Source organism: Candoia aspera, chromosome 5, assembly GCF_035149785.1.
Source record: "Candoia aspera isolate rCanAsp1 chromosome 5, rCanAsp1.hap2, whole genome shotgun sequence".
Taxonomy (NCBI): domain Eukaryota; kingdom Metazoa; phylum Chordata; class Lepidosauria; order Squamata; family Boidae; genus Candoia; species Candoia aspera.
In genome coordinates this window covers 8,994,710-9,014,409 of record NC_086157.1, presented here as the reverse complement: position 1 = coordinate 9,014,409, position 19,700 = coordinate 8,994,710, and the positions used below count along the sequence as shown (strand labels likewise).

The following is a 19,700-nucleotide window of genomic DNA, read 5'->3' as shown; positions in this document are numbered from 1 at the left end:
TCTGTCTGTCTGTCTTCCAGTATGCACCTTCAGCAGTGTATCCATCTTCTATATTTCGAGAGCCAAGTGGTCGTACAGAGGTAAAAGGTTTTAGGATCCTCTTTCTTTGAGAATTATCTAATTACAGCTTTTGCAATTAAACTCAAAGTGGAATGAAATGAATCAAGTCAGGGCAGGGCAAAATAAGCAAGTTTAAATCCCCCCAAGACTGAGCTGTTGAACATTAGTCAATGTCTAATTCTGGTTAGACAAGGAATTCTGGTTTCAGTGGTTATTCCAGAGACAGTTTGCTCTCCCTAAAGAAGCTGATACAATTATTTATTTACTTATTAATCAAATTTATCACCGCCCATCTCCCAAAAGGGACTCTGGGCGGTTTACAATAAAACCAGCTTGGGATTTCTCTTGGACTCACAGCTACTGCTTAAACAGCAGGTGGAGGCCATGATACACAGCTTCAGTCCATGTACCAGTTACACCTTACCTGGATCAGGATGCTCTGGTATCAGTAACTCATACCTTGATCACTACCTGGCTGGATTATGGTCATTAATTCTATCTGAGGCAGTTTTGGAGATGACCTTGGAACTACAAGTAGTCCAGATGTGGCAGGGGGCACTGAAAGGTCAACCCTGCCACCATATGTTAGCACATCTCCTGAAGCTGCTACTGATAGACTTCCAGGCCCAGTTCAGAGTCCTGACTATCACCCACAAAGCCTTATGTGGGATAGCACTGGATTACCTGAAGCACCACTTTGCCAGGATTGAACCTGCTCTCTGGTGGGGAAATCTCAAGAAGGCCTGTTAAGAGTCATTCTTCTACCTGAAGTTTGGGAGATATGGGTGAGATAGCAGACCTTCTCACTCAGGAACTGTTTATCCCCCAAAGTCTGTAAAACTCCCTCCCTCATGTCATTTAGAAAATAATCAAGGACAATTTTATTCCATCAAGCCTTCCACCTTAATTGTTAATGGCATCCATCCTGGGGACAGGGTCTGTCTGACTGACTGACTGACTGACTGACTGACTGTCTGTCTGTCTGTCTGTCTGTCTGTCTGTCTATCTATCTATCTATCTATCTATCTATCTATCTATCTATCTATCTATCTATCTAATCATCTTCAAGATGGGGAAGAATAAGGTTTCCCTGCCCTGTCTCTCTGTTTGTCTGTCTATCTTGTTACCAACCTAGCATTTTTAAATTGAGGTGGACTATAATAGCAGGGGGAGGCCATGGCCAGGTGCTCCTTTCTCCAGCTTTAGCTGGTGTACAAGTTATGACTTTACCTGAACTAGGACACCCTGGCATTAGTATCATACACCTTGGTCACCACCAGGCTGAATTACTGTAATGAGCTATATGTGGGGAGACCTTGGAGACAACCCAGAAGCTGCTATTGGTGATATTATTGGTGGGTCAGTTTTCTGAGGTTCATATAGCTCCCTTCCACTTGGCATTACATCACTGAGCCTTCAACCCCTGTTACTGGGGAAGAGTTGATTTATTATTATTTGTAAATTTTATTAGAACCTGCCCAATTTGTGTTACAACCTTCCCAGAATCTTTTGACTCTGAGTGGGCTATAAAAATTGAGAAATCTATCAATCAGGTTCATTTCAAATAGGAAATAAAAGAAGCTGATTTGTCCCAAAACCTTAAACTAGCTATACCTCAGTCCAGTGCTGATACAGAATTAAGCAAAGTATTCATTAATTTCTTTTTAAATTTTAAAAAAGACTGGAGGAGTGTTTTCTGGCTGAAATGATCCAGCAGATGAACCAGAGATTTATATATCATGTTTTTTAAAGTTCATTAAACCACATGCACATGGGGGATCACATATATCAGTCATGCCCAGAAAGATCATAATGGAAGAATGATTTCCATTGATTTGCACCAGGACAGTTTTTCAGGTCCTGTATACTGTAGTATCTCAGAAGATGGAAATTGTTTTCTAGTCAAATGCAAATTCAGCATGCTATTTCCAACCAGCCAATTTATCTTAAGTGGTTGCTATCTTAGGTATTGATTTGTTGGATCAATTTGTTGGATCAAATCAAATCAATTCAACCAAGTTTCAACATTCTGATGAATCAAAATTGGCTTGTCAATTTGCATTAAGGAACTGATTCATCAGATTGGATCAAATGCTCTGATTCAGATTAAAAAAGGTCTGCTTTGCAGGCATAAAAGACTGGTTTCTCAAATCAAATTGGAAAATCAACATGAATTGATTCAACTTGACCATCAAATTCAACTGAATTCATTTGAAATATTTAATTGAATGAATCCAATTTTTTTACTGAATTGATTCAGTGAATTGGATTGCACCTGATGCATGTCACCTTAATAGGCATTTCCTGCTCTTTTTTTCTGCCTTTCTGTTATTTAGAAGTGTATTTCCTCTGAATAACAAGGCTCTGTTCAGTGATCATGGCTAAAACCTTTGATATTCTCAATGGCTTTGCCTAATCTTATTTTTAAATGCGTCTAAGAGGCAATCCACAGTGGTGATTTATAGCACCACCCAGCCATCACTGTGCCAATATATCACTAATGTGTAGAGGCTTAATAGTGCCACTGTGAAGGTGAGGTGCCATTATAAATCACTAATGCAGAAGACACCTAAGTAAGTAACGTGTTGCTGAAACTCTTGAACTTGTTAGTCACAAAATGTTTTTGTATCCATCAGACAGAACGAAGCCAACCCCTGACTGCAATCTTGTGCATCCCTTAATTTTTGTTTTCCTAACAAGGACCATTTTGATTTGTACTGGAAACTGGGCAGGAGTCTAGGCAATGCTTGGGAATGATTCTATAGTCCATGGGAGAGGAGGCAGGATACACTGTGCAAAAGTTGAATAGCAACTCTACTGCTACTCTCCCAGCTAGTGGGGGGTGCACAAGAGGGGGGTGCAAAAGGAACACTGATTTTGCCCCACAGCATGAAGTTCATGTTCAGGGCACACTTCTGAAGTGGGGGGAGCTTCACAGGGAGAAGATATTCCCCACTCCATATGATTCCTTTATAGAGGACAGGGAAGGGCAAAGGTCAAATTTTTGCTCGGTTGTCCTCCTCTACCTACCTATTAGATGTTTTCCTAATATGTAGTACTTTGCACATGAGACTATGCAGTACCTTTTAAATTTCCCACAATGCATTTGAGGGACTGTGCCTAGAAGCTCCTAGTCATGTACTGTTGTGGCCTATTTTTTTGTTGTTTATTCGTTCAGTTGCTTCTGACTCTTCGTGACTTCATGGACCAGTCCACGGCAGAGCTTCCTGTCGGTCGTCAACACCCCCAGCTCCCCCAGGGACGAGTCCGTCACCTCCAGAATATCATCCATCCACCTTGCCCTTGGTCAGCCCCTCTTCCTTTTGCCTTCCACTCTCCCTAGCATCAGCATCTTCTCCAGGCTGTCCTGTCTTCTCATTATGTGGCCAAAGTACTTCAGTTTTGCCTTTAATATCATTCCCTCAAGTGAGCAGTCTGGCCTTATTTCCTGGAGGATGGACTGGTTTGATCTTCTTGCAGTCCAAGGCACTCTCAGAATTTTCCTCCAACACCACAGTTCAAAAGCATCTATCTTCATTCTCTCAGCCTTCCTTATGGTCCAGCTCTCGCAGCCATATGTTACTATGGGGAACACCATTGCTTTAACTGTGCAGTCCTTTGTTGTCAGTGTGATGTCTCTGCTCTTAACTATTTTATCAAGATTTGTCATTGCTCTTCTCCCAAGGATTAAGCGTCTTCTGATTTCCTGACTGCAGTCAGCATCTGCAGTTATCTTTGCACCTAGAAATACAAAGTCTTTCACTGCCTCTATGTTTTCTCCCTCTATTTGCCAGTTATCAATCAAGCCGGTTGCCATAATCTTGGTTTTTTTGAGGTTTAGCTGCAAGCCAGCTTTTGCACTTTCTTCTTTCACCTTCATCATAAGGCTCCTCAGTTCCTCTTCGCTTTCAGCCATCAAAGTGGTATCATCTGCATATCTGAGATGGTTAATGTTTCTTCCAGCGATTTTAACTCCAGCCTTGGATTCCTCAAGCCCAGCATGTCGCATGATGTGTTCTGCATACAAGTTGAATAGGTAGGGTGAGAGTATACAGCCCTGCCGTACTCCTTTCCCAATCTTAAACCAGTCCGCTGTTCCCTGGTCTGTTCTTACTGTTGCTGCTTGGTCGTTATACAGATTCTTCAGGAGGCATACAAGATGACTTGGTATCCCCATACCACTAAGAACTTGCCACAATTTGTTATGGTCCACACAGTCAAAGGCTTTAGAATAGTCAATAAAACAGAAATAGATGTTTTTCTGAAACTCCCTGGCTTTTTCCATTATCCAGCAGATATTGGCAATTTGGTCCCTAGTTCCTCTGCCTTTTCTAAACCCAGCTTGTACATCTGGCAATTCTCGCTCCATGAATTGCTGAAGTCTACCTTGCAGGATCTTGAGCATTACCTTACTGGCATGTGAAATGAGTGCCACTGTTCGATAGTTTGAACATTCTTTAGAGTTTCCCTTTTTTGGTATGAGGATATAAGTTGATTTTTTCCAATCTGATGGCCATTCTTGTGTTTTCCAAATTTAGACAAAATTAACTAGATGTGGAACAGAGTATTTCCTCCTTGTTTTGAATGTACCTCCAATGTCTGGAAGCATTCAAGTTTCCTTCTTCTCAAATCTGTGGAATGTGCATTGATGAGATGCATTTTCTTTAACTGCATTTTAATGAAATCCTCCAGAAACTGTTTTGAGACAACCCTCATCAACTTTCTGGAGCCTGAAGGTCATGCTCAGCCTCAGGGAACAGGGATGAAAACCTTTTTTTTTTCTTTTTTTCCTATCATGTAACAGCTCAACAGTAAATATGGTTATTATATAATTATGAGTCACAGAGTACTTGGGAATTACTGACCCAATATCTAGTCTCTTTTCTTCACAATGAACTTGCTCATCCTTAAGAACACATGAAAAGGCAAAGAGAAGCTAGGAGAATTTCCTAGCAGACTTTCTATAAAATCATAGATTAGGTACTATACTATGCTTGGAAGACACCATTGAGATTAAGTTCCTGCTCAGCAGGAATCCAAATCAAAGCATCTCCTGTAAGTGGCTTTCCGGCTTTGGCTTGAACTCATTCAGTGGAAGGGAGTTCATCATCTCACTCATCTCTCAAGCTGCTCTTACCATTGGGTCATTTTTCCTAACTTTCATCTAGAATCTGCTTTCCCATAACTTACAGCTACAGTTTTATGCTATATCTTACAGTCTGGGATGATAGAAGGTCCACCCTTCCTCTTGAAATTTGAAACACACTATCACATTCCTCCCAGCTGTCTTATCTGAAGGCTAAAAATACCTAGTTCCTTCCTCATAACACTTAGTTTCCATTCCTCTGATCATCGTGATTATCCTTCCAGTTTCTCTGCATCTTCTAGATGATTGAAATCTAGTTCATAAAATGAAAGATGATGATGGTAATAAACATTAGTGGCTCTAGGCACAAACAATTAACTTGGAATTACACATGTCCAGAACAGGAAACACATGGCCATCATAGACATCATGAAGCTATTTCAATGCAAACTTTCAAGGACTATTTTTCTTGGCTGCTTGAGAAACTGCTGAGCTGAGCAGAGACAATAGGTGCAGGAAGCCTGGAACTCAAATCTATAGAAAGAACAATCAGGGTCTTAGGCCCCCAAGTGGCAGCTGAGTTCAGCTAGATGCTTCTCAGTCAATGGAAATGGATTAGAGTCCCCCCTTCCCTGCCTCCCTGCCATTGACTGTGTAAGTGAGAGCACTGGGCAGTAAATCAACTTAGATATATGGTACAAAGTTGCTTTCAATTAAAACTGAGATTCTCAGTCCAGAGGAACAGATTTTAAAAAGCTAAACAAAAACCTAGTGAACTAACTGCCGTAGATTCCATTATAACCTTTCAGTTTGGGATATAGATCATTTAAAAAATATTATTCATTGAAAAGGCTGTTTTGCTTCTTGGTTTTATTGAGTTATTCTACAAAGCATTAATCTTGGAACAGTTTCAAATCAGAGACAGTTTGCAGTGTGGCAATGAGTCTAATTATTCTCCCCAAGTTTTTATGAGTAGCTTTTATTTATGTCTCAATAAGTTTATATTATTCATGGTTGGTTTTCCCAGGGTGAACATCAACAAAGTGAAATGCCACTGACTAGGTGGATGCCTAAAACTTTCCTCTTTTAAATCTTCCTACAGCCATTTGCCAATGTGACCGGTGTTTTGGATGACCGCGGAGTGTGCCAGTGCTCGGTTTACCTGCCCGATACAACATTTCCTGTACAGAAGGTGGAGAACCTAGAAATTCTGGCTCAGCAGCTCTCAGTAAAATTTGACAGTGAGCTTTCAAAAGTAAGTGGCTTTAGGCTTTATCATTATGCGATCAAGCCAAAAGATAACAGATCTAGCCTTGGTAGCAAGTTCTTGGTGTTTAGATAGACCTCACCAGTTGCTTCAGAGTCTTGTTTCACACGTAGCTTCCTTACTGGATTCTTATGAAGGGAAGATGAGAAGTAATATGGTCTGTTAATTTCTTATGCTAGCAAGGTGACATTGTGGCCTATTTTCCATTGTCTCACCATGGGTGCATGGAGATCTCTGCACGTGAGTCATGACAATGTCAAGGATGAGTAGCATCAAAGAAGCCAAGAACTGCCGCTTTAGGATGCCACACTCCTTTTTTCTTGGAAAGCGCTTTGAAGTGCTACGGGGAACACTGAAACAGCGACCATCCGCTGAGTATTTTCATTTCCCCACCTCTGACTTTCTTCCATAGGAAAGGCATGGGCAGAATGAAGCCAATTCACGTAATACTACCTTCCTCTACTCTAGCAGCTGAGGAACTGCAAAAGGGTTGGGAGGACTTTGGAAAAGAGCATCTTCATCCTGAAGTTCTGACATCAGCTGGGCTGCATTATCTGTGCTGTTTGTGTGAAAGGAAGGGTGTGTGAGAGAAGCATTTAAAGCCACTTCAGTTATCCATCACTCTGCTATCTCTAATATAGCATGGATACTTTAGGCTGAACTTACCCAGTTCTTGGCTTCCATTGAGTGCTAAACCTTTTGTGGTAAAATCTCAAGGCTCCAAGGCACATCAGGGAACTTGCTAAGATGCAGATGTTGCTGGACTTCAGCTTTGAGTAGTATCAGCCAGCATGGTCAATCAGCCAGCTGGTAGTTGCAATCCAAAAACAACTGGAGAGATCCTTGAGAAGTCATGATGACCATCACTGTCCAGAACATTACAATACAGTCGTTAGCCTTTTTTTTTTTTTCAGAGAATGAAAACTCACTTTGACTCATTACATTGTCACCCATCCTTATGTTTTGTTTTTCAAAATCACAAAAAGGCATTTATCCTGAAGCTGTAGTCCTGTGTGTATTGTTATGAATACAGTCAAAATTACAAACCTACATAGGCATTTCTGGCTTGGGAGTAAGTCCTCCTGAATTCATCTGTGTTTATTTCTGAGGGCGCATGAATAGAATTGCTCCATTAGAGGCTAAGAAGCCAAAGATCAATGAGCTTAAAAAAAACACAAGAAGTGGCAATACTGGGCTTTATGTACATAGCTAAAAAAATACTTGTTAGGTGAGGAAGTGTTTTAGGTTGGTGGGTGGGAGACTGTGGATTCAGGATCTGAAGATTCGTTTTGCTTATACTCTTAAACTCAGGGGCCTTTCCTGTTATTTGATACGTAGCCAGCTTATGGGAAAAGTGAAATGATAAGTGGTCAGATGACTGATCATCTCTCTCCAAAGAGAGAGCAATAAAAGCTTGATGTTCCTCTGCCCCTGCTAAAAATATTTTAAGATAGAGTAGGGAAAAGGACTCTCCACCATTCTTTCTAACATGTGAAGCTAGATGACAGTGAGATGGTTTCATAATGCCTTTTAATTAAAACCAAGCTCCTTAGTCATATGTTGTGCTGCTTGTTTGCTATATGAATTCGGCTGCTGTTTTCCTGGAAAAATTCAAGGAAGAAATCCACCATAAATAATTCTCAAGTTCTTCAATCTTCAGAAAGCCTGGGGTGGGATGGGGGGCCTTCACAGCCAAGAGCCAGCATTTGAAATTGGCTGCTTGATGAAAAATATGCAGGGTTTCAATTAGGTGTCCAGAAGTGGTTTGACTGCTCCAGGAACCTGGCGTTGCAATAAATGAAGTGTCCTTGAATTAATCAGAAGGAAAGACAGAGCACTCAATTATGAATTCTGGCCATAAATATTCATAATTTTTCTCACAGTATAATCAGGAAGACGTTTACCCATTTTAAAAGAAACAGACACACACATACAACAGGGAAGGGCTGAAGGAGTTGGAGACGGTCTACTGGAAAAAAATATTTTTGTTTTAATAATTATTTTGGAAGTGATTGGAACTGTGGGACATGCAGACACTCTGATTTTCAGTGGGTGACTATGCTTTTGCCATATACTCCCTCAAACTCAGGTGGAACAGCATTTAGACACTAGAACATTGAATTCAGAGGTGAACTGTATTGCCTGTGAAGGAAGTGAGTAGAGCCAACATGAGGAACAGCATAGCAAGGTGATCTGTGAGTTTATCTGGAATCTCCAAATCAAACTATGGCCATGTGCTTCGTTTTAGACCAGCCTTTCTCAACCTTTTGACCATGGAGGAACCCTTGAAATATTTTTCAGGCCTTGGAGAAGCCCTGCATATTCAGGCTCAAATATAGGCCAGAAGTTACAAAATATTATATTCATTTCATGGGTAGGCCTGTAGATAGGCATCAGCAGTGTTCTTAAACTAAAAATAAAGAATGAAACTTACGTCTTTAATGTGAAGTTACCCGAATTTGAAATAATTTTTTAAATAAATTGTGATCTCCCAGGGAACCCCTAGTGACCTCTCATGGAGTCCTAGGGTTCCATGGAACCCTGTCTGAGAAACCCTGGTTTAGCCCATGATTGCCCTGCCCATTCTTTTCCCCAATAGTTTCTTCAAGAATAAAGAGAAGAGAACATTCCGGTTTGCAATCTTTCTCCAATACATCTGCCCCTGTAGATCAAGAGTGGAGTATGGGACTGGAACCTCATAGAGACACAGTTCTAAAATGATAACTTTATTGCAGGGACAGGAAAAGGGGTGAGAAATGACCATGGGTCTTCCCCTTCTGCTGTCCCTAGATGTGGTCATATGTAGAGGCAGAAGAAAAGTTTGCACCAACTTCCAAACAAACTTGACCTTAATGATCTTGCAATTATTAATACAAAGCCATTTATCAACCTTCAGAAAAGCATGGTGTTGTCATCTGAGCTTATATAAATAATATATAGCATTATAAATGTTACAGTTATATAATTCTGTTATTATAGGCACAATTAGGGAAAACATTTTCTCAGTTAATGGGATGTAGCTTTCAGAAGTCACACTAGTGAAAACAAGCCCTTTTTCTCTTTTGAACCAGCTTTTGCTTAAAATGGCAGAGACTGGACTTGGCCACAGCTTAACTGACGGATTTGTTGCTTTGCAAGTCTGTCGGGGCAGTTCAGACTAGCAGCGTGGCAAACAATCCAGCGAGATGCAGAAGGATGCATTATCCAATATGATCTTGTCAAGGAACGCATTGCGTTAGCTATTTAAAAAAAAGCTTCACTACAGTGGTGTCAAAGATACTGATTGGATACAATTTTTTATGGAGAAAAAATAAGAGCATTTCTGGGGTTGCTCATTGTATCTCAGGCTTTTTGGAAGAGGTGTATAATGCACATTTGTTCAGAATGAACGTGCTGTTCAGGCCATTATTTCCAGAATCAAGTGATTGATGTCTTTTATAAACCCATTACTCTTCTTGAAAATGGTTTGCAGACAAAGGAATGTGAGGGTCCAGCTCTTATCCAGAGGGGCTGTCTTTCCAACCACCATCAGTTTGCCGTGTTCTTACATCTTATCCTATGTTCCTTTTGTAATCTCTCACCAGAGTCCCTTTGCTGGGGATTTGCTTAATGCCATTTGTTATCTTGACACTACCATCCATTAACATACTTCATTTTCTGGGGTTTGATTCTGTGGTCTAAACAGCTTAACAAGGAAGTGAACTGAAAATTAAGAAGAAAAAAAAAGTAGGGCTTAATCTTAAGTAAACACCTGATTAGGTTCACCCATAGTACAAAGCCAGTGTACTATGGGTGAACCAAAGTGACTCTTGTGTATGGGAAAGCTGAAATAGGAAGTGTGATGATGCAATACTGTGTGGATAGAATTGGGATTTTTCATTTTTTCAGATTTTTTTTTTAGTGGTGGGAGATTGTAGCTTTTCTCTTTTTAAAAATGGATTAAGCCTACTTTACAATTTACAAAACACTTTTTTATGTGGTTTTCTTTCCCCTCAATATGTCAAGAAACTACCCTGCCCAGATTTGTTGCTGTCACTGGGGGGAATTTGGGACTTGGAAGTTCTCCACTCCTGCATTAAATCATACAAAGTGGTTAGCTTGCTTTTGGCTTAGGGTGATAGGTCAGTTAATAAATGAGGATTTATCTTGGGATACTAAATTGCAGTTTGGTTCTTATTGGCTTTCTGGATACAATTGTGGATTTGTGTGAACTCATTGATGTCCACAGAGGGGCAAACTATAAAATGTGAGTCATGATATAGCAATGAAACTATGAAAAGGCAAATCATGCATTGTCATGTCACAATGCACATTTACTATATTGAATCACTCCAAGTAATTATGGACACCTATGTGTGAACTGTAAACTGATTTCTGGCCTATTTCTGGTTTATTCTGGTATACTGCCAAAGCTCCTAGCCAAGACTAGAGCAATTAAAAAGAGGAAGGGAAGCAGAACTGAAATTGGCTAAACAAACCAGGATTATTTTGTTCCCCTGCAAGTTTCACTTGAGATTGTTTCTGCTTCATTCAACAAAGCATTCTTAAAACAAACCATACAACTACTAAATTACGAATTCAGAAAGCTCAGTAAGAAAAGGGAGCAAAGTTACCACAGATTATGATACAACTATATGTAAATTTGATTTGTTCAGTAAAAATCAAAACACACATGAAATCTAAAAATACAAAATAATTGTGAAATATTATTATAACACCAGATAACCTGAATTTACTTTCAGTGATGGGGCAAGGATTTCAGCACTTAATTCTATCTTCCCTTACCAGTTTCAGTTCATTCAGGAGACATGTAAAAGTCTATCTAGCCATGTCTAGCCTTGTTGCAAGAATTTAGCAACCAGAAAGCCATAAATGGGCTGTCAGTAGATCACAGTCTATCCTTCCTCCATTCCTGGGAAGAAGGCATATTAACTTTAAGAGGGGAAGGGAACCTCCTTGAGATGAGGAACTGTTCCACATTAACCAAACTTTTCTCCAGTGCTGTATCTCGTCATCTGAGGTTTCTCCTCCCTTCCTGGAGCCACAGTAACCTGGAGAGTGCCTTTTTGTTGTTCCTTACTTGCTTTGTCATGCGCCTTAAAAGCATGGCAGGAGAACAAGTAAGGGGGTGGGCACCAGCTAGTTATAATCTTTAATGCTCCTCAGTTGGCAAGCTGGAGGGAGCACTAGCTAGCTCAAGGTGGGTGGTGGTGGTGATGGAGAAGGTAAGGACATCTCCAGAAAACCACAACATTTGGTGTGGGGGGGGGGGCAAAATTGGAAGACTTGGGAAAGACTCTCAGATCTTAGAATCTTATTTAGCTGCAGAAACTGGCCTGCACTTAAAACTCTGGCACCTAAAATTGGCAAATGGGGTGAAGGCTCTGGATCAGGGCTAGCCTTAGCATTAAGTATCATGTGGCAGTTGTCCAAGACAGCAGATGCTGGGAGGTGTCAGTGGGGCATTGGAGGACAGTGATCTATGCTACGCAGATAGCTGCTGGACCTCGGTTGGAGTGGATGGTGCTGGCTCTCTATGGAATTGAAAAACGATTTGGCTGTGATTCCAGACAGTTTCTGAGCTATCATTCAGTTCTTCATCTCAGCCAGCAAAAGCTCTTGGACCAGCTGTGCTCTGGGTGCCTTTTGATCAATTGCACAACGGTGTACCTGCTGCTTACCATCCTTCAGGCTGCATGTCAAGCTGTTGACCTGAAAGTCATGGAGATGTGGAGCTGTAGATTTCATGGCCAATTGCCTGAGTGTAATACATCATGGCATCATTATGCAGAAGTAGTTCTTCCTAAAAGCTCTAGTCATTTCTTGTGTGTGGCTGGAAGTAAGTCTGAGATGATTTCATCAGATTAACTTAAAAAAAACACCACCACCAGCAGAGGAGGGTCTGGATAAAAATTCTGTGTCATTCTGCTGCAGTCTGATGCACTTTTTTGCTGTATTTAATTAAAAAAACACACCATGAGGAATGTTTCTGATCAACGATAACCCATTTCTTATTCTACAGATATTTTACTTTATCTGTGTAGTTTATCAGTAATCTTTGCTATGAATTTTAGTCTATAAATAAATGCAGTGTTAGATAAGCTTCTCTGCTCAGTAGCTGTAATCATATTTTGATTGCTGTGAGATTCCAGAGAGACGATGAGGCAAAACTTATCTTTTAAAAAGTACCTTCAAGACATTGGCTAAAATGAAATGCATTTCTCTACACTTTTATAGGTTAGCCAGTACACCAAAGCAATTGCACTATATGAAGAAAAGATTCTAAATTTAACCATCAAGATTGAGCATATGGAGAAGACCAGCGTATCTTACACGGAGCTGGATTTCCAATTAATCAAACTGGAAATCAGGGAAATGGAGAGGCTGATCACCCAGCTGAAGACATCGCTTACGGAAAGCAACGTGGTCGTAGAGCAGTTGTTTGTAGAGGTAAATCTTTCCTTAGACCTACATTTTGCTCTGATCACATCTCCCATGTCTTTAATGGGATTGCCTGATGCTTCTGAAACAATAATCAGGAGTTATGATTTAACCCTGTCTTTTCATTCACTCCAGGCCAGTTTTATACTGGCCTTTGTAGGTGGCAACCATTGGAAATCCAATCTGGGCAATGGTTGGACACTAAAGAGGAAAGTGAAAATAAATAAAACAGTGGGGCACTAATTAAAAACTGGGTCAACCATGAAAATAGAAACTAGATATAATATAGGAAAACAGAAAAGGGGTTTTACCACTCCTTTACCACTAACAATGTGTCATATCCCAGTATTCCAACTTCAATACCCACCAGAATAGCCATTGTCTTAGACCAATCAAAGTTTCCATGAATGGCTTGGAAAAGATCCACAGTGTTGCAGAATACAGAGTTCCCCAACTTCAGCAAGACACAGATTTCCTTTTCTTTTTCAATCAGCCAAGGTTGTCCTCCTCCTCCTCCTCTTCCTCTTCCCTTAGAAGATGCTGGATATGACTGCAACTTGGCTTGCAACACCCCAAATATTTTTAAAACTTAAAAGAATGGGGAAATAAAGGATGCCAAAGTTGGTGGGCATTGGGGGAGAGATAACAGGTGTGAAAAAGTCCAGAACAGTTGAGATCAGGAAGAAAGAACAGTAGGAACAGGGACCCAAACCACTTGGGAGTGTAAGAAAAAGCATCCAGGGGCAATTTGCCCAGATAAATAAAGCTCCTGGTGACTTAATGGACAGTTTTCTTGGAAACAATACAGAAACAGTTTGCCATACCTTTCTGCTACTGATATTGTGCAAGATATTTGGAACTGCCCACAGAGAGGTAACATCCCTCATATTGTCTCATGCTCACTATGATGTTTGAGGTTTTGTGGATTCTGCACATTAAGAATAGTAGTTTGATTCACGCTTCCTGGATGGACATATGATTGAAATGCAGTGCTTGTTTTGCCAACATTGTAAAAATACTGCAAAAGAAGGAACACATGTACAAAAAGTATGTTCAGCAGATTAAAATACGTATGAAAATAACACAAACAGGATGAAAAGAATTTAGAATTGAACACATGCAGAAGAGTTACTGTATAGGTTCTTCAAGGCAACTTTCAACCTAGAAAATATGCCTTTACGAAAGAAAGTTAAAGTTTTCCTTGAGTCTGGCTCAACTTGTGGAGACTACATAGATTCATTTGTGTTGTTTTCTTGGTAACAATACACAAATTGCCAGTGCTTTCTTCTGGAACTTTGATGAATTTCCCAGTCTAGCCTCTGGACCTGGTGGCCCATGGACCTGATTTCTGGGGGCCTTCCATGAAAGCCCTTCTCAGTTCTGACCCTGCTTAGCTTCTTCAAAATCAGCCAAGATTGCCTGGGAGGTGGTATCTGCAGCCTGATAATACCAGATAAGAGAAACCAAACAAATTAATCAAATAATGCACATAATGATTTGCAAACGCAGAAGGAACCTTCCTCAGCAGCTGCCAAACATCTGAAACCTTTCTACCTTACCATTTTACCCAGATTAGGAATCTGAGTGTCCTGGTGAATGAACTGGAAGTGTTGGATAAGAATAATATCCTTGCGATTCGCCGAGAAGTTGCAGCTCTGCAGACTAAATTGCAGGAGTGCGAAGTGGATCGAAACCAGAGTGTTGGCAATCCCTATTTCCCACCTGGTAAGCAACTTTTAAATTTGTTAAATGGAACTATTAGGAGCAGGAAATGGTCCTAGGGAAGGAAGCTGGCCTAGTTTCCTTTCTCAGAGTGCAGAGTAAAGAACAAAAAAGGATTGTTCCTTAAATTCATAGGTGCTGAATCAAGGATCTATATTATGATGTTGAACCCAAACCCATGCATGCCATGGTCTTCTCCATGTTTCCCCGCAGTGATTGAAAAAAAGAGGCATTAAAGATCAGAATACTTTGATGGATCCTCATGATGGATTATTCTTTGTGTGTTTAATAGAGGTGCTTTGGGGATCAGATTATGGTATCAAGGCCTCCCAGGTTTGACTGAAAACAGCCTGTGCAAGTCTGTCTGCCTCTTGTCATGTTGAAATTCAGAATTTGGTGCCAACACAGCCCTTGGTTATACTGAATGGCAATTATGCATATTGCCCAACCTATCTGGAAGTGGCCAGATTAAAGAAGCCTCAGCAAAGTCCAAAGTATAGATTAGAACCAAGAAAAGGAATTAAATTGACATGCACATTTACATCAGAAAATAATCTGGCATAAATACCGTTAAAAAGGCTGAGTAAACAAATACACTCAGTGCTAAACTGACACATTCCATTTCTTAAACATTTCTCTAGCCTGAAAATTTTGAAGTTATATATGGGCCTCCTGACATTAATAGCTATTGACAGGCTATTTCCTTTATGAATTTGTTTCATCTGCTTTTAAAGCTATTAAAGTCAGCTATTATTCCTTCTTTTGGAAGCAAATACTGTAATTTACGTATATGGTGTGTGATAAAGTACTTCCTTTTGTCTTTCCCGAATCAACAATCCTTTAGCAACATTGGATGACCCTCAATGTTGCTATTACGACAAAGGAAGAAAAAAAAATCCTTCGTCTACTTTCTTGACACAATGAATAATTTTATACATCTCTATCAAGTTGTCTCTTAGACACACTTTTTTCTCAGCTTAAAAGTGCCACTGGTTATAACCCTGGGGAATTGTTCCAAGTTATTCATCATTTTGATGGTCCTTTTATGCATCTCTTATGCATCTTCTCCAACACTACAATAGTTTCTTTGAGACACAATGATGAGAACTGTGGAGAATTCTGAGTGTGATCACAGTAATCACAAGCTCAAGAGGTTGGCAGGTTTCCATAAAGGTAGACCCAACATGTATGAACTTAGAGATGTGTGAGTGAACTGATTGGTTGGTTGGTTGGTTGATTGATTGATTATATCTCATCAAGCCCATGTTGACTTTTAGGGGCAACAAAGATAGATTTTCTCTAGATCTATTTCCAGCCTGGTCTTTCAGATCTTCCAAAGGTTGAGAATGATACATTTGCAGAATTGATTCCTATTACACAACTAGGAGATATTTGCTTTTTTCTCTTCCTGTTTATAATTCTGAGAGCTTTTCCCCACATGCATCTAACCCACAGCCACTTCTTTTTTCTGCCATGGTTCCATGATGTTGCCTTCATCTCAACCTATGAACGAGATATGCTTAAGACATTCTTAGCTCTACTTTCCCTCCTTTTTTGACACTATCCAAGGAAATGTGTGTAAAATGTGTTGGGCTTTGTTCACACATTACTTTGCAGGAAGTCAGGGACTTCAGTGACTAGAAACAGAAGATTCTGGTTTGCTAACAATATTAAAAATATAAAAACGTATACAAAAATGGTAAAAAGTCATAGTAGACAGGAAAAAATTATAAAAACATCAATCAGTCACTCAGCATAAGGAAGAAACAGGCTCTATCAGACACCTGGGCCCTTATGGAAGGCCAATAGGGATGGGGCCAATCTAATCTCCAAAGGGATGATATTTCAGAGGGCAGGTGCCACAGCAGAGAAGGCTTTCCTCCTGGGTCCTGCTAGCCAACACACCTTAACAGACAGGACTTTAAGCATGCCCCTTCTGCTGGATTGAATGAGACAGGTAGAGACAACCAGGGAGAGACAGTCCTATAAGTAGCCAGACTCCAAGCTACTCCCTTGTTCTGGAGAACTTCTTAAGGGACAGCACATCAATGGGCCTTGTCTACTCTAATGTTCTCAATAACCCCCATTCCAAATTGTAACCACCCAAGGGTTACAGGGTATTATCCCATCTCTGCCCTTAGTAATTATTGATGTGAACCAGATCCCAGATCTATTCCTGTCTATCTATAGAAGGGAAGTCTTTTGGAGGAACTGCTGCATAAATGATATTTGTCTGGGAAACTGAAGCTGTTTGTTTCTCTTCAAGAACTTCAGATCTCTTACTGGCAATAAAAATGAGATGGTAAAAGAGACCCTTTCCTTTTTCAAACACAGCTTTAAACTACTTGCTTTCTAGGTGTTCCCCCCCCCCCCTCTCTTTGAAAGATAACAAACCTTTTGCCTGCTGGGTCAAAAGTGAATAGAAAAAAGACACACAAAAAAGTACAGAAGACCAGAAGTGCCACCTCTACAGCTTAGAAAGCCATTCCTGTATTCTTTCAGGAATGGCTAAGAAGTTTCTAAAAAATACCTGAAAGCCATCATTTGTGTTATTGTGGGTGACAGCGTGTCAGAGGAGACTCTGTTTCTTCTGAAATATCCCCTTCTGTCTTAAAATACTCCAAATTTAATGTTAGAAAAAAGTTATTCAGGAAGGAAAGGGGTAGTTTATTGCAGTGATTGTCCAGCATTTCATGCAATTTTCGTAAGAAGTTACAAGGCTCACATTAAGATACATAATCATTTTCTAGAAGATTCATAGGAGTAGATGGGTGCTTCAGAGTGTTAAACACTATAAATATAAATAGTAGAATATTAAACATCTAAATACTTAAAACGAATTAACTCAAATATAAACTATTTTATGAATAAAATACCAACATACTAAGTGCTAAACTAATAATACTAATTACGCCCATATAAACTTACTGTGATCTGTGAAAACATGAAAACACAAAACAGCATAAAAAGTATTAAAAAAGTATACGTGAGATCCTAAAACTGGGAGAGTATTTTTCTGTGTGAAGCCATGACAGTTGAAAGGAAGGTTGTGACTGTCCTGGAAGGTTCCACTCCAACAGTAAAAAACCAATGAGATTGTCCTCAGAACAGGTGGAACTTCTGTTAGCAAACCGAGTTAGGAGGGTAAGTTACAAGTTGCTGTAGAAAGGACACTGAAGGAACATGTGGGCTGTAGTTTCAGGTTCCTCCAAGTCACAGGATAGCTTTGTTACCCCTGCCCTCCAGTATTGCAGAGGGCAAGACGTTAATACGGACTCAACAAAAAGCTCTACAGTATGTTGGGCAGGTAATATTGAACAGGTAATTTGCTGGCATGTAGGCTTTCCAGGTTTTTTTCTGCCAATAGGGATGACCTAATTTGCCCTCCTGCACCTGGAGAGCTACTGTATGTAAAATACCTGCTGCTGGATTGTGGCTCTTGGTAGCACCATGCCAGGAGGGTTGAACCCAAGATGCCACACTGATATAGATTGGTCTGAATTTGGCTTTCTGGAAACAGGAAAAATCACCAAGCGGGATCATGACACCCAGGGAGATGCTGGAAAAGTGAAGCCTGAGTCAGGAAGAGAGGCAGCACATTCAGAGTCTAGATTCCAGAGGGATCATCCCAGTTTCCAAATAAAATTCTTCATTGCAAAATGCAGCAAGGTCCTTGGAATAGCTCTGTTAGGAATATGGACTGGATATTATCTACGGGCTTTAAGAGCTGTGTAACATCTGGGAGTTGGATTTGGCTTTAAAGAATTTGATGGCAGCAGGGATGTTCTTGCCTCCTTAGATATAAAAGAAGGCCAATACGGCCTTAGCACTGTTGTTGACCTTGCCAGAAATAAGTTCAATTTGTTTGTGCGAGATTCCAGATGGTTGGAATACAATGCCAAGAAATCTAAAGGATATACCTGGTCCCTATTATTATTGTTCATCTGCCATTGATGTTTGTGGGATCTAAGTGCCGTTGAGAAATCCATGATTTTGGTTTTATAATAGTATAGTAAGCCTTTTTTTCTACACTAATCCATTAGGGCCCATAGACTTCTTTGAAGGCCAACCTGAAATAGGAAGCATAAAGGAGTACAGCCTGCTGTCTAAGTTTAGAGGGCTTGAATTCTGCTTTGCTTAAGCTGGTGGTCACTGAGTTGCCTAGATATTGAAAAGAAGCAGGGCCTGAATACAACCCTGTTTCACTCCTTTCTGAATTGAGATGTCTGCAGATTCAGAATGAAATAAGAGAGGTGGAAGGCCTTGCTATACTTATTAATACACATGCAAATGCTTCCCTGCAGAAGTAGGAATTCTGCATAGTCGGAATCTCTCTTTGTGAAGGGTGTGTTTATTGGTATGCAGGCAGGGAAGAACCTTTGGGTAATGGTGAAGAGGCAAGCCTGTGCTGATTTCAGGAGATAAATTATGCACCCCACCAACCCACTAGTACATACTTCCACTAGTATGGAAATCAGTGTGCGTATACACATTCCCCCCTCCTCCTTAAGTTCCTGTGCTGGAACAAGACAGTTCAAGCCAAATGTTTAGAGTCTATTTGTTCTACCCTGTTGTTTGAAAACTCCTCTCACTGAATTTGCATCTTTGAGAACACAGCAAGGAAGGAAGGTGGCACCTGGTTGTTCTGCATTCAAAGTAAGTAGCTCTGCACCCTCTCTTGGCTGTTTTGTATTCCTCATTTAAACAGGTGAGCAGATAGTTAAGTACATTCTCCAAATAGCCGTAAACCTTTTCCCCTGCCAGCTGATTTGGCTGCTGCTCGCTTTAGGTTCATACAAGGTTTATTATGTCCACACCAAGCTGGGCATGCTTTATGCTTTGTCCTATTTCCAATGCATTTCTTTTGCTCTTCTTCCTTTTCTTTTTGTGGTGTGTACAAAAGTGCCAGGAAATCCCAGCACCACCTAAGCTTATAAATCTAATGAGAATATATGAAGCTAATGACTATGGCAGAGCTTTAGAAAGCCACCTCATGGTTCTGCTCCATAGAGTGGATTAGCCGAGTTTGCAGTGATGTTCAAGCAAAATATCTCCACTGTTGTACCTGCACATTTCTAGCTCAGCACTCATTTGGAGAGGAAAACAGCCTTTGGCAGGTGCCAA

General features: G+C 40.3%; 2 protein-coding genes across 2 annotated transcripts in view; one reads left to right on the top strand and one right to left on the bottom strand.

The window, feature by feature from the left end:
- The window catches only part of OLFM4 (olfactomedin 4), a 28,572-nt gene that overhangs the window by 2,234 nt on the left and 6,638 nt on the right, over positions 1-19,700 (top strand). Inside the window, exons 2-5 of the mRNA XM_063304558.1 lie at positions 21-80; positions 6,249-6,401; positions 12,651-12,863; positions 14,426-14,579. Coding sequence (XP_063160628.1) covers positions 21-80; positions 6,249-6,401; positions 12,651-12,863; positions 14,426-14,579 — 580 coding nt within the window. The remainder of the gene's footprint in view (positions 1-20; positions 81-6,248; positions 6,402-12,650; positions 12,864-14,425; positions 14,580-19,700) is intronic.
- The window catches only part of WBP4 (WW domain binding protein 4), a 352,512-nt gene that overhangs the window by 332,015 nt on the left and 797 nt on the right, over positions 1-19,700 (bottom strand). The gene's annotated exons all lie outside the window — the stretch shown is intronic.